This window comes from Mixophyes fleayi, chromosome 1 (assembly GCF_038048845.1).
Source record: "Mixophyes fleayi isolate aMixFle1 chromosome 1, aMixFle1.hap1, whole genome shotgun sequence".
NCBI classification, from domain to species: Eukaryota; Metazoa; Chordata; class Amphibia; order Anura; family Limnodynastidae; genus Mixophyes; species Mixophyes fleayi.
The window spans coordinates 327625345-327640560 of NC_134402.1; the positions used below are offsets into that span (position 1 = coordinate 327625345).

Sequence of the window (15216 nt, forward strand, 5' to 3'; positions counted from 1 at the left end):
AATCAGAGCAGTTGGGCAGGACTCTCTCCCTAACTCTCTCTGCTGAACGGATCTGCACATAGTGTGCAGCCGCCGGCAGCAAGCCCCTGCTAGGGGGGGGCGATCGCCCCGATCGCCCCCCCCCCCCCCCTGGATCCGCCACTGGTTCTCACTCGCTGTCTCTCTCTTTAGCTTTGACCTGATTCTCTGTGCTGTCTCCTCTCTCTCTGAGCTCGCTTTTTGTCTCTCCTCTCACTCTGTGATCTTCTAGATCCTAGTGGCCAATAAGTATTTTTTTGTAAAAAAAAAAAACAATGGACAATTTATATTGGAGACAAGTTTTATAGTAATATTTTGCAAAATCTAAAAATATAATGTTTCATGTAATTAATACCGGCAAACTTTAAGGAGCCAGGAAATATGTCAGTCTGATAAAAAAAAAAGTTTATTGAGTCTTTCCTTAAGAACATTTTCAAAATAAACAGCACTGTACTCAGATGGCGCACTTAACAACATTAAAGCCCTATAGCTTAGTAGGGTACGTTGCTGCTGAAATATTTACTTTCTCAATTGATGTTGGGCTTGGTACATAATACTTAACCACCATATTTTTGAAACTTATCGAGCATTACTCTGAATCTCTTTACTTTTATTTGGAACAAGAGGATCCCATATATATTTGTGGAATAGACAGAACAGCAAATTGTTTCAGGGAAATAGTTTATTTCACTGTCATCTGCTTACACCGTGGTAGACATATATGGGTAATCCCTTCAGCATCACAATGAAAGCTCTTCTGTGTATTGGCAGGCAGGCGAAACCCACTGGCCAATGCAATCCATTGCATTAAATCAGAGTAAAATGACCTGGGTGTGTTTCATAAAGTATCCTTAATTATAATACCTGGTGTACTTCACTTATTTAAATATAGTTTAGAAAAGACAGTTTTGAAAAGATTTAAAATAGGAGAATTTACCACTAGTGATTGTGACTCTATTAGGAGAAAAATGTCGCTACTTATCTTTAGATGGATTTGGTAAAGAAATAATAGTCCTGCTTCTTATTATACTAATGACCCACATATGTACTTCAAAATAATAGATATTCTTTTTCAATTACATCATCTTCACGGTCTTGCATTACAAGAATGTATGTTACTGCTTTGTGGAAAAGGAAACCTAATGGTAGATGAGAGCCACTTGATCAACCTATTAGGCCCATTTTTCTACACACCTATAAGAAGAAATAGTCATTTATAATCTTGCAGATTGACCATATGAAACAACAAGTCTTTGAGGGGGATTTATCATTATGTTTATGCAGCAGTTTATACTGAAATGTACAATGATCGATGCTGTTCTTACTGAAAAAATAAACCAATAAGACTCATTTATGAACACGTGATGCACCTATATTTCTGCCAAGTGCATTTCAAGGTCGGCCCCCAATAACCAGTTCTTGGAAATGAGCTCATACAATTATTCTGCTCGTAGCCTTCTTGGTTAGCAGATTATGTTTATGTTTATGTTGAAAAAGAGTGAAAATGCCACAAGACCAAACTACTAATACTTTAGAACCACACTCTTTATTCATCATCAACATCATCATCAACATTTGTTTATATAGCACCAGCAAATTCCGTAGCGCTTTACAATTAGGAACAAACATTAATAAGACAATACTGGGTAATACATACAGACAGAGAGGTAAGAGAACCCTGCTTGCAAGCTTACAATCTATGTAATTTAATCTACAATACTGGTCGGTTTAGCTTCATTTATGACTTAAACAATTTTGAGAGTGAGGGTACATTAATACTGTCTTTAATACATGTGTCACATTTTTGAGTTTAAATGCTTCTATTACATTGTTCAAATTGCACCTAGAAATGCAATTTCCCGTAAAGTGCACCTGTCAACAAAAGCTGTCTCATTGTTCAAAAGCTGTCTCATTGAAAGTATAGGATGACTTCTGCTTACAATCACCTCCTGAAAAAGTCATTTGGGGACGAAATTTCTGTGCTGAGCCGAAATATCAATGGACTTAGAGTCAACTTCTCCTACCCCCACCTTTGATCTCATAGAAATAACCTTGTCCCACAAAAAATATACATTTTGCATGTGGGTTCCTAGCAAGGCACAGTTATGTTCCTAGCTAACACTCCGCAGCTAATGCTCCCAGGTTCTCCCATCAGCAGACACATGACTTGGTTTTCAAATTCATATGTTTCACAATATAAATGAATTTATTTTTTTCAAAACAAGTTCATGACATTACAGAACAGCATTTGCATTGGACCTTTATGTAATTTTGTTTGTTTTTTAGGCTTTTACAATAACATTCCATTGAACACTCAAACTATATGGAGAACTCTGTGACAAGGGGCAGGCTAACTCCCTTCATTCAAAATATAGCACAAGACTGGTGGGAAAAGTCCTTTTGTGAAAAGAAAAAGCCTGTGTTATATCATTTAAAATCATCCCGCAAAAACAAAATCTCATATTATTTCATGTAAGAGCACTTTTGCATCCTTGCAGATGCCACCATTTTGGCCCACAAATCCCTGTGCTTACCTTGGTGTAAATGTGGAAAAGTAGAGGCACATGACATCATAAAAGAACATTTGCGCTATGATTGTGCGCTTTTGTTGATAAGACTCACTGGCGTAATTTCTTCTTGTTAGTATGGATAGAGTTTGATATGATTATCATGTGAATACATTTTAAGGCCAATATTTTTAATAGTAGTAGTAGAAGTAGTCTCTATTACTGGCTCTTGAACTGCACAGTGCATTGGATTTGAATACAAAACATTATAATTTAGTATAGGAATATGCTTACAGAAAATAATTCTTTTTGGCCGTGTGAAGACAGGATTTATATAGACATAAATACATTTTTTGAAAGAACCGATATTGGAACTTGAAACTGATCGCCAGTCCTCTCTTCATAGGGCAGACAATGTCAGGCAATGAGCACCCAGTATATATCCATTAGTATAGTGCAGTAATCTGTGATCAGAGGTGATGAGCTGATTTGCTTAAGGAGGAGAAAGCTGTCCAGTTGTTAAAGCTCGAGAGGAAGCAGTAAAGTAAGTAGCGCATATTGGTGGGAGTCCTAACCCAACTGATATCAGTGAGTAACAGGCTGGGGTACAAAAGAAATAAACTTTACTTCTGGCTAATGGGAAGCTCTTTCTGGCATTATCTGGTGCCATGTGGGGTCAGGGTAATAACCAAGTTCTAAGGGTGGCTCTGCCCAGTTCCTCTTGTTGCGAAGAGGATTTGGATGTGACCTTGGCCTGAGCAATGCATGAGCCCCAGTGCTGAAAACATAATATCCCAGGGTGTTGTGGGTAGCAGAAGCAGCATAACAGCCTTTAGTCTGTTGCCGGTGGCTTGAACTCAGGCCCCCAGTACGGTTTTAGTTTAGTAGCTTAGTAAGTTTTAGTCCTGCAGCATCTTCACTACCATAAACAGTTTCATAAACATCGCCATCATTGCTGCTAGTGGAGATGAATGTTATATACCAGTCATTATAGGCACACATTAATTTTAAGGAGTATTACCATATCTAAAAGAAATCAAACTATACCTGTGCAATATTAACATATTGTTAAATACAATTTTATTCCACTACAACATTGACTATGTGACAGCACTCAGTATGGAAAAACCTCACTTTGTGAGAAAACTAAGTTTCACCCACACTTACAAATTGGTTACCACAAATATAGAGTATTTCTTGTCCTGTTATAGCTGCAGTGAAACCTCTTGGACCCATATGCACAGAGCTCCCTCTTCCATCTGCCTTGACAAAATCCTTCTGCTTTGCTTTGGGGGGTTTTGTTTCATTGTACACTAAGACAGCTTTCTTTAACTTAATTCCAAAATACATTAAATGAAATATAGATTATAGACACTACTTACTAATGTACATAGAGACGTGGTGTTCCATTTTTGGAGCAGAGTAGCACTGTATGTAATATTTAGTTACTACATACCATGCAGCACTGCTGTAAAAATGAACCATAGCTGACCCCTGAGGTGGCGGAGCATTTTGGCACATGGATGAGAAGGGAAAGGTGCATATGCCTCATGGTTGTGATTAATCTCCTTATTGTGTGTGTGCACACTAGCTCCGCCCCTACTCTTCCTCCAGACACACCCCTGACGGACAACTGCGCAGAGCAATCAAGAGGAGGCCAATATAAATGAAAGAATGGAAATGTGCCACTCTTTCACTCATTTTTGCCTAAGTACACAGACACCTACTACGTCCAGCAAACAATATCTTTAATTTACATTGCAGAATTATATTATACAGCAAGACTTAAATTGCAAAGTTTAAACCAAGAATGAACTATCAAGGAGCCACAAATGCACAGTCAACTTGTAATTTAAGGCTTCCTCTTCTTAAACGCAAATTGAATATAGGATAAATAAGCCATTCAAGCACTTAGTACTTTTATGTTGTTGGGAAAATGTAAAATACTATGAATAATAGGAATATTAACACATGCAGTCACAGGCTAGTTTTTAGATACAATATTAATAAATGGCAGTGTGGCTTCTCTATTCTTAGGACAATCTCTTATAATTGTACAAGCTCCTGCTGTTCTAATGAAGTATAAAAAAAACTAATGAACATCCTCGTTACTAGGAGCTTAGAGCAATCTGAATAAGTTATTGCTGGAGCCTGGACATTCTTAAGAAGAGATTAAAGACCTCTTGCTGAGAGATAGAAAGATCAGGTTGAGATGTTATCACCTTTTAAAGGATGTGTAGCTTCATTGGAAAAACATTATTTATGATAACTCTTTAAAAATGAAGCTGCCTTGAGCAGTATAACGAATTCCAGGCTTGTACTGAGTTACCATGCTGTAGATATGATTAAGAGGAGTGGTTCTTAAATTTTTCACTCAGGTCTCATCAGCAATTAAATGGTGGGAGATCTCTTTACATAAGTGAATATATCATATTGTTGGGAAGCTAGTTATTCAACCATGCACTTAGGTGCGGCTGGTGGACAGGCCATTATTTATAGCGTAAATATCACGTAGCCCCCATCATAGCAAGGCAAAATGTTGCATGTCACATGGCAACTGCCTTCAACTTCATAATGACTGCATATCTGCAATATGTTGTGAGATGTGCCACTAGCCAAACAAGACCTGGGGCTAGATTTACTAAGCTGCGAGTTTGAAAAAGTAGGGATGTTGTCTATAGCAACCAATCAGATTCTAGCTTTCATTTACTTAGTACCTTCTACAAAATGATAGCTAGAATCTGATTGGTTGCTATAGGCAACATCCCCACCTTTTTCAAACCCGCAGCTTAGTAAATCTAGCCCCTGGTGATTTTGGATCCCAAAGGTGACCGTCACACTCAGTATATATGTCACTCAGTCACGCAAGTATTTTTTTTCTGGAGACAAGCCACTTTTCTAATCAAAAAATGGAAATGATATTCTGCGATGGAACACAGTGATTAATCATTTTCTCATTTATTCAGCCTTTGAAAGGGGACACTGTTATGAACCATATATCCAAAATGGTAACTTCACAACAACAGATCCTACCTACAGTATGGGAACAGTAGTAGAGTTTTCCTGTGACCCCGGCCACTCGCTGGAACAAGGACCAGCCATTATAGAGTGTATTAATATGAAGGATCCTTACTGGAATGACACAGAACCACTTTGCAGAGGTAAGGCATCCACTTGGCATATTTTAGTTCCTCATGAAATCACTTGTAGAAATGCTTTTTGTATCCAATAGACCAGTTGCTTATAGTATTATGCCAGGGCTTTTATGAAGATATATTTGAACTGTAAAATAGGAAAATATTAAAAGGCATCAAGGAGTTCTGTAACCATACATAATCGTTGCTTCTTATCTTTATATTCGACAGTAATCAGTGCATCATTCCTTATAAAACACAATTACTATGTTATGACAAAAAATGAAAATGTTTTAAGTATTTTCATTACCATTGTGTTACATTATGTTTCTGTATACTTAGTTTTTTGCCAATTATGTATTTTCTTGTTTTCATGAGCGAAAGGAAAGCTGTCAGCCTGTCACACCTTGTGAGGTGATGTGACAAGATACAGCAGAAATGCTGGGCAGGGCTGGCAACAGGGCTGATGTTGGGTATATTTTGTGATTAGTGTAAATCTGTGATTGACGTAAATGTGAAAGATGGGAATAAAGGAGACAATCTGTAAGTATTATTCGAAGACAGTGTATGACAAAATGTAAAGTATATTATCTTGTCACTCTCGGGAATGGATGAGGAATGTCATAACATGGCCACTGTAGTAATATATATTGTTTTAGATGATTAGTGATGTCAAAGGATGGCAAAGATAAGGATATATTTCACAGCTGTCTATAAAAGAATTTACACTACTCATGTTTTATAATGGTAATATTGTATACTCTACTGTAACATGACAGGCATGCATAGGGTTATATGCATACATATATGGATATAGACACACTTCTTCTAAGAAAATATATAATACAATGTTAAAAAGGCTGTTATACAAATTAAACTTACAGTTCTTCATGCAGTAAAATAAATAATACTTACTGATACTCTCTGCATGAATTCTTCCTCACTACCACAGGCATTCTGCCTAAGGCCTGACCCTTATATTGATATCTAATATACCTAATATCCTTATGTTCCACACAATGGGGTACATTATCCCATTTATTTGCACCTCTTGGGCCTGATTCATTAAAGAAAGTAAAGCAAAAAAAATGGAGTAACTTTACACCTTGGCAAAACCACCTTGCATTGGAGGGGGAGGTAAACTTAAAATGTGGGGACAGATTTATAGTTAGGGTAGAGCATGTCCCTGATCACCTTTATATTTCAGTGTAAAAATAAAGCTAGCAAGTATTTGTGTGCTACATGAAAAGGCAGCCAGTATTTAACTTATGTGCAAAATTATAAACTAATTTGCACCCCTTGCATTGTACCATGGTTTGTCCAGGAGAAAAAGTACTCCTTTTCTTGCCTCACTTTCCTTGATGACTCAGGCCCCTTGTGTTCAGATATTTAGCTAGTAACCTAACTAATGCACTTTGTCTTTACTTTTCTTAGCAATGTGTGGCGGTGAGCTCTCTACTCCAGCTGGGGTCATTTTGTCACCAAATTGGCCGGATCTGTACACAGAGGGCGAAGACTGTATATGGCGCATCCATGTGGGGGATGATAGAAGAATATTCCTTGATATCCAGTTGTAAGTTTTGCAAAGTACATTATATACTTAGCCTCTTTACAATCTTTCACTGGTCTTCAGATGCCTCTGTTTGGAAGAGCTGCGGCACGTGGATGTTTGATAACGCCGTGGTCTTCCAACCAGAAGACTACATTGTTCTTTAGGGATAAAATGCAATGATTACATAGTAAGACATTTGAATGTTTTGGAATAGATTGTGATCACTGTGACATCTTTGTCCCAGATGCATATATACTCTACATTTAATGTTGCATATATCAAATGATGCATGCAACTCAAAATACTGAAGTGGAAACCCAAATGTGCATATGCTTCTTTTCTCATATGTAAGTGGGAAATCTTTACACTTCATTGCGTCTCCTTGTGTATGTTATCATTGCACCAAATCTATCAAGATAGCCACGATTACTGAGCAATAGGCTGAATAATGTGCATTTCATGTGGTCAGTAGATATAATTATTTTAAGGTGGGAACTGTGCTTGATGGGGAGTAAATGTTCACGTCATGTGCTTATCTCTTATTAAAATTATTTAAATGGGTAGCACGGTGGCTAAGTGGTTAGCACTTCTGCCTCACAGCCCTGGGGTCATGAGTTCAATTCCCGACCATGGCCTTATCTGTGTGGAGTTTGTATGTTCTCCCTGTGTTTGCGTGGGTTTCCACCGGGTGCTCCGGTTTCCTCCCACACTCCAAAAACATACTGATAGGTTAATTGGATGCTAACAAATTGACCCTAGTCTGTGTGTGTGTGTGTGTGTGTGTGTGTGTGTGTGTGTGTGTGTGTGTGTGTGTGTATGTTAGGGAATTTAGACTGTAAGCTCCAATGGGGCAGGGACTGATGTGAATGAGTTCTCTGTACAGTGCTGCGGTATCAGTGGCGCTATATAAATAAATGGTGATGATGATGATGATGATGATGGGTGTGATGGACCAGCGCATGGGCACTGCTTTCCTGTGCATTGATTTGTAGAGATTACATAGTTCAAGCTCTTCCATTTTTACCTTCTGGTCCACATTATACACAAATGTCTACAACAGAAAAGGATGAAAGGGTTTTAGCAAGAGAAAATCGAAACTCTATTAGGATGTTCGAATTCCTGAAAACATAAAATGCATACAAAATAATGTATAGAATAGAAATAAACATTGGTCACAGAGGAAGTAATTACTGTTACAAAGATGGACGCTCTGTAGCGTAAATACAGCTTTGGAGCTGCTGTGTGCAGGTTCCTCCAGGGCATCTAGATACACACACAAAAAACAGTCATTTTTGAACTTTAACTAAATAAAACACAGTTTCCCTAACTCCTTTTTCAACACTTTATTTTCTTTTTTTACTCAATGTAGTCCAAATGCTAATTGTCACCTGGGATTTGTTTAGTCATTAGTTGTCATAAGGCATTTTTGTGCCCCATTCCCAATAGCAATACCCAAGAACTAGAAATATCAAGAGAGCAGACTATCAAGTTTGCTTAAGAAAAAAATGTCTGAATATTTTTCTTTATATTTTCCTTGTGCCAAATACTGGAATATTTTTCATTATTAGAAATTGAGGAGGAAAGCTGAGAGCATTTTGATTGATTTTTATGCTTGAGTTAGATTTACAGTTAGGAATGGATTAGAGCCAGAGTAGTGTTATGTTTAGGGTTAAAGGTTGGGATATGTTCTGATTGAGGATTTAGGTAGACATACTTCTATGGGGGATATTTATCAAACCTTCTAAATTGGAAAAGGGGAAGTGTTGCTCATAGCAATCAATCAGATTCTAGCTACCATTTAACATTCTCTATAATGTACTAGATAAATAATAGCTTGAATCTGATACACGATGTTGCACACAGCTGAAAAGCGCATTTGTGTTCGGCAACACATTCTGCAGAATTGAATTTTCACCCTATGAGTCTATTGTTGAATAATATAGCAGTATTTATATTATACAAGTGACTCTCATGCTTAAACTGTATTTTTCATTGCTCTCTTATTCTACATGACAACAATTCTCACTATGTAGGAATTACAATTGCTCAGACCATATTGGCAGCATAGCCAGCAGTGGCACTGCAATTCAGAATAGTTATTTTTCATTGGGATCTGAGGGGCCTCCTTTCTGCTTTTTTGGGAGAAGAGAGGTTACTTTTGATAGGATAAAACAGGTCCCTAGCCAAGCCTTCCCACCTCTCGTCCAGGTAATATGGGCTAGGTACTCCCTAGCCCCCCTCACTGCTTGGAAGTCTGCTGAGGGACAAGGTAGAACAATGGGACCATTGGGGATGAAACAGTGGGCCAATAATGGGGTCTTCACATGATTACGACCAGCTGTGCTGAAGTGCTTTTTACTGTAAGTGGGTAGAAAATCTTATGGATACTTCTGGTCCATGGAGTCTATATCACCATGTGGTTATGGGTAATCCACCTGGCGTAATTTATACATTATGGGGCCGATTCAATTCTGCCGCGAATAGCGCAGCGCTAACAGTATTACCGTTAATAAGGTCATTTTAACTTGGATTTTATCTCGCAGCTTAGGGAGCCGCGAGTAAAAATCCACCGTTGAAATTACCGTATTAAGGGTAATTATGTGCAGTTTTACCGTATTAACGGTAAAACTGCTAATGCCACGCTATTCTCGGCAGAATTGAATCGGCCCCAAAAAGTCCTCTAACCCATAACATTGTTTCTTACACATCCCAGAAGGTCCCTGCACATGCAGGTATTTATTTAAAACAAAGTCTATTTGTAGATAGTGAGACATAGGAGAGGAATGTATCTATCCATTACTCGCTATATCCTACTGTATCCAGTGTAGTGGCTGGTCTCATGAAGAGCACCGCATGGCAGGACAAAAATTGTAAAAACTTAAAAAATGTGGTGGGGCAGGCAAGTTACAGTGTACCCCCCAGTCTGTTTGGGCCCCTTTCATTTATTTACAACAAAGTCTATTTGTAGGTAGTGAGAGATAGGTGATGTCACTTTGTGGTGCAGTGCAATAAAAAGTCAGAATAATTTTAGCGTCAGACCATCTCTATCACAAACTGAATACTTTATTTACACTGCTTTTCCTCCAGCATGATAATCATAATGGTTGCAGCAACACAGAAATATATACAGCTCCTTACTCTCTCCAGCACAGTTCTTAATATTATCTACATGTTATACAGGACAGTTCACATGTCTTCTACACTCCAGCACTCCATAGCAATTCACCCCTCTTCTGCATCACATGGATGCTGAAAGGCAAACATTTCCCTTGAGCAGACAGCTTCTCCTCAATGAAGTTCTGACACACGCTGTGTAACTTTCAACTGGAGCTCCCCCCCTCCGTGGGGATGATTCCTCCCTTGGGCTGTGACACTTTTCTCTGTGTTCTCTCAGCCACTGGGCTCTGACACTTTTCTCTGTGTTCTCTCAGCCACTGGGCTCTGATATTTTACTGCTGCTACACTGTCTTTTACAGTAATGCTCTCTCTAAGGTGTCTTCCATGCAAATGCGCCCCCCTCTCTCTGTTGGGGTCACCTTAAGTGATAAGGAGTTCTCCCCCTCTCTGGGATTGGGGACCCCTCCGCTCTGGTTATGCAGCTACACTGCTGCATGCAGTAACCCCCCCTTCTCTTTTGGGTTCTACCCCTAATGTGGCTCCCCCACTCTTATTTAGAGTATATTACTGTTTGTGTCCAGGCAGCATGCACCACTAACACACTCCCGGGCAAGGCCAGGGAAGCCTAGGATTTCCACCCCACTGTCCCAGGTCCCCAGCTTTCACATCACCTCTCCTCTGTCTCTTTCTCTCAAGATGCCACCAAAACAATCATCCACTCACTCATCATCTCCCGTCTCGACTACTGCAACCTTCTCCTCACTGGCCTCCCCCTCTCCCATCTCGCCCCCCTCCACTCCGTTCTCAATTCGGCTGCTCGACTCATCTTTCTCTCACGCCGCTCCTCCTCAGCCTCCCCTCTCTACCACGCCCTACACTGGCTCCCCTTCCTCTACAGGATCCTTTTAAAACTCCCCACCACCCCTTACAAAGCTCTCTCCCAGTCTAATGCACACTATATCTCTAACCTCCTCACCATTCACACTCCGGCCCGCTCCCTGCACTCGGCCAATGACGTCGCCTCTCCTCCACTCTGATCACCTCTTCCCACTCTAGAATCCGGGACTTCTCCCAAGCTGCCCCCTGCACTGGAACGACCTCCCTCGCTCCATCCGTCTCTCTCCCAACCTGTGCTCCTTCAAACAGTCACTTAAAACCTAACCCCTCATCCACTTTTCTTATTCTCCCTTTCTCCCCTGGCCCCTCTCTTTTCTCCCCCTTGCTTGCTCCTTTCGTGCCTGTTTTTGTTTCACCCTCCCTTAGGATGTAAGCTCTTATGAGCAGGGCACCCCCTCCCCTCCTGTCTCCATACCGGTTCTTCTGCTCTGTCTTTACTCCATATGTCTCCCTGGAGTTCTTGAAGCATTGGCACTTTGTGCTTATTGTTCTGTACTTTGTCACCCTGTATGGTCTACTGTTTGTACTGTGTACGGCGCTGCAGAAACCTTGTGGCGCCCAACAAATAAATGATAATAATAATAATAATAATAATAATAATAATAATAATATCTGTCCCCTTTTCCCACACTTTTTCTCTGTCTTAATCCTCTCTGTGACCAGATGGCCTTATCTTCCGGCCACTTTTGTTGCTTCGCTCTCCTCCTCTCCAATTCCTCCTGCTGACAGTCCCTCCTGCTTCTTCTCACTCTAGCAATCCACTAGGAGGCATTACAGTTAGTAATCACATTTCATAAATAGCACTCTTCCCCACTCAGCCCCACATTCAATTAATAGTCCAAAAACACCCAGAATGTAATAAATAGTAACATCCCCCCACTTTAAATGAATAGGCACTACCATGACGCCACTATTAAATTGAATAGCCCCCACCATTAAATAAATTGTCCCTACTTGTAAATGTCCCTACTTATAAAAGAATATCTCCCACCTCACCATTAAATTAATAGCACCATCTGCACCCCAATTACAGTAAGAGCCTTACTCAGACTTCTCCCTCCAGTTTTCCTGCTTCTATACGTTGTTGTAATCACATTTATATGCTTTCCCAGCCTCCTTCTTCCAGCTAGTGCAATCTTGGAGAGGCAGACCCTTTTGTCTGCCTCTCTTGGTTCCTGGGAGAGGGAGAGCGTGCAGGTCATGTGGTGTGCACTCCACATGAGATTGGAAGAGGGGCAAACACACGATCTAGAGAAGGTAGGAGAGAAAGGTATCTTTTCCTACAGATCCATTCCTTGGTAGACCCTACTGCATCCAGTGTAGTCGCTGGTCCGGGGAAGAGCACTGAATTGCAGGTCAAAAATTGTAAACAAAATAAAAAATGTGGTGGAGCAAGGAAATTACGGTCCACCCCTAAGTCTGTTTAGGCCCCTTCCACCTGTACCCCCAGTACTCCCCATGAGGGCAGCCTTGGTCACTGCACCCCTACAGTTACTCCACTGATCAGAGGACACTTTGGTGGGCTTCATGCCTAAGTGGGCCTCTATAGCTTGGTAAAGGAAAAATTTGGAAAATGACTTTAAGCGAATAGGTTTATAGTGTAATTCATTAAATATTTAGGGTATATTATTATATTATTTTGGAAAATGTTGTGTTTCTCATAGTAACTAATTATATTTTAAATGAAAGCAAACATCTAATTGGTTGCAATGAGCAACACCACCTTCTCTACATTTACCTTGACAACAGTTCCATAAATGTGCCCCATTATTTTCTACTTCTTGTAAATGAGTTAACTGAAACAACTCTGATACCTCCTCTAACTTCTTATATTTTAGGAATGGGCTTGCGATTTGCAGCCCATTCAGACAAATACAATAAACTTGTTCATAATCGGGGAGTTATTATTAAATTTTAAATTTCTGTATAAAAATAAAGCTATCGAGTATTTGTGTGCTACATGATAAAACAGCAAGTATTTTCCTTTTGTGCAAAACAATAAACTAACTTGCACCCCTTGCTTTGTAACATGGTTTATCCAAGAGCAAAGTTAGTACTTTTTCTGCCTTACTTTCCTAAATGAATCAGTCCCAATGTCTATTTTCTGTGAAAAAAGATCCCATAGAGAGAATATTATGCTTGAAGCAATAGTAAAGCCAATTTTGGAACACATACAAATACTATATTGCTACAGTAGACAAATATTTTATATTGTAACAGTTAAAAGGATATGGTTATTTCCATAATAAAACCTCATCATTATTCAAGACCAAGCTAGAGTCATGAATTTATTCAATGTTGGAAATATTTATCATTCAGCATATTAAATTATACTGTTTTTTTATTTCTGTCCTAGAAATTTGTAAATGAGAAAATTAATCTTCAGCTGAATTATAACGGAATAATTAACAATTACACAACTGTGCAAAAAGGATAATAATCAGAGAGTCACATAAATAACAGAATACTGTTATTCAATGGATTTCCGCATGTTATTATTTATCCGTGTGGAATTAAGAGTGCTAGATATTATGATTAAAATGATATTTTTTGAAGGTTGAAGAGCTAAACAATAGCTTGTAATATGTATTGGAGATTTGAAGTCCTAAAACCTTCATTTTATTATTGAAGTAATGAGTTGTTTCATATGCAGAAAGTCTGCTGCTAAATATGAACTTGTGAATTGTACAGTATAACATAAACTGCAAAGCCTGCTGAAACTGTACTGAAAATGATATCCGATGTGCTGATATTATCCACTTTAATCGGACAGAAAAGACGATAAGAATGTAAATGACACAAGATATAAGATGTCTGATGGAATACACAGTTGATAAAAGGAGAAGGTATACTTTATCACACTTACTTTGCTTTGATACAATCATGAACTTGTTAAAAAGTTTCTGTTGTTTGAAGAATAGTGGGATTGTGCGATCTGTAGTGTTAAGTTGTTTGTAATGTGGTATTGCAGTATAACATGTGTTTTAAACTGCCAGTCTAATGCGGATTGTGGTATCCCCCATGGGAAGAAAATGCCATTTACATAGCATGTTGTATTCAATCGCCTTTGACATGTATTGTGAAACCAGCGTTTGCACCTGCCCTTCGGCAAGGGGGGGGGGGGGGATAAATGGAGTAAACTTACAGTGAATGCGAGTAAATAGAGCAGGCAGCATCCAAAATTCATTGCCGTCACCGCTGCCAACTGCAGGTACAAGGGTAAATTGTCATGGAGTCATTGGCAATTTTATTCCCATTCCTATTTCCATACCTTTACTAGGATCAAAAAAACATTAGTAAAAGTATGAAAGCACGATTTTTAATGTCAGTTGGTAATTAGCTTGAGATGTATTTAGCACAGATAGTTGCAGAATATCTGCAAAAGAATGCCTTACTAATGATAAGGTACCTATTCAAACAAGTAGTTTATATAAGATGAGTCTCATATATTTGGGGCATCTTCTGATGGGATTTGCTGGTTGTCAGATCAATTTCTCCTTGCTGCATATCAGATAGTGCACCTCATATTTAGACCTTAAAGTTCTATTGGGAGAAAAGCGTTATATAAATAAAATTAATAATAATAGTAATATTATTTTGGGCCCATCTTCAAAACAAGATTTCATGGTGTGAATCCGCTCTCCCCGCTTACTGCACTCAGTAGACCCATTTTCCCTACTACAGGTTTGCTTTCAGCATGTCCTCACATGATTTTGGTCTATGCTTTCAATAGGATGTCGTTTTCCAGGTGCACTTTATAGGGAAATAGCATTTATAGACAAATGTCACCAATGTAGCAAAAAATACAAAAACAAATCAATTGTACATAGTAACACATGCAATAAAGGCGCTAACTCTCCTGACTTATTTAAGTTAATGAGACTAAACAGAACAGTATTTTAGGAGAAAAAGTTTAAATTAATGAAGGTGACAGCCCTATAATCACTGTAATTAAAATTTTATCGGGGAAATTCCTAAAACTAGAATGGGG

The 15216-nt window shown here is 39.0% G+C and overlaps 1 protein-coding gene across 2 annotated transcripts in view; it reads left to right on the forward strand.

Annotated features, from left to right (window-relative positions):
• Positions 1 to 15216, forward strand: part of SEZ6L (seizure related 6 homolog like) — a 330229-nt gene that overhangs the window by 250638 nt on the left and 64375 nt on the right. For both annotated transcript variants that reach the window (XM_075214453.1, XM_075214454.1), the window contains 2 exons: positions 5492 to 5686; positions 7094 to 7232. In XM_075214453.1, coding sequence (XP_075070554.1) covers positions 5492 to 5686; positions 7094 to 7232 — 334 coding nt within the window. The remainder of the gene's footprint in view (positions 1 to 5491; positions 5687 to 7093; positions 7233 to 15216) is intronic.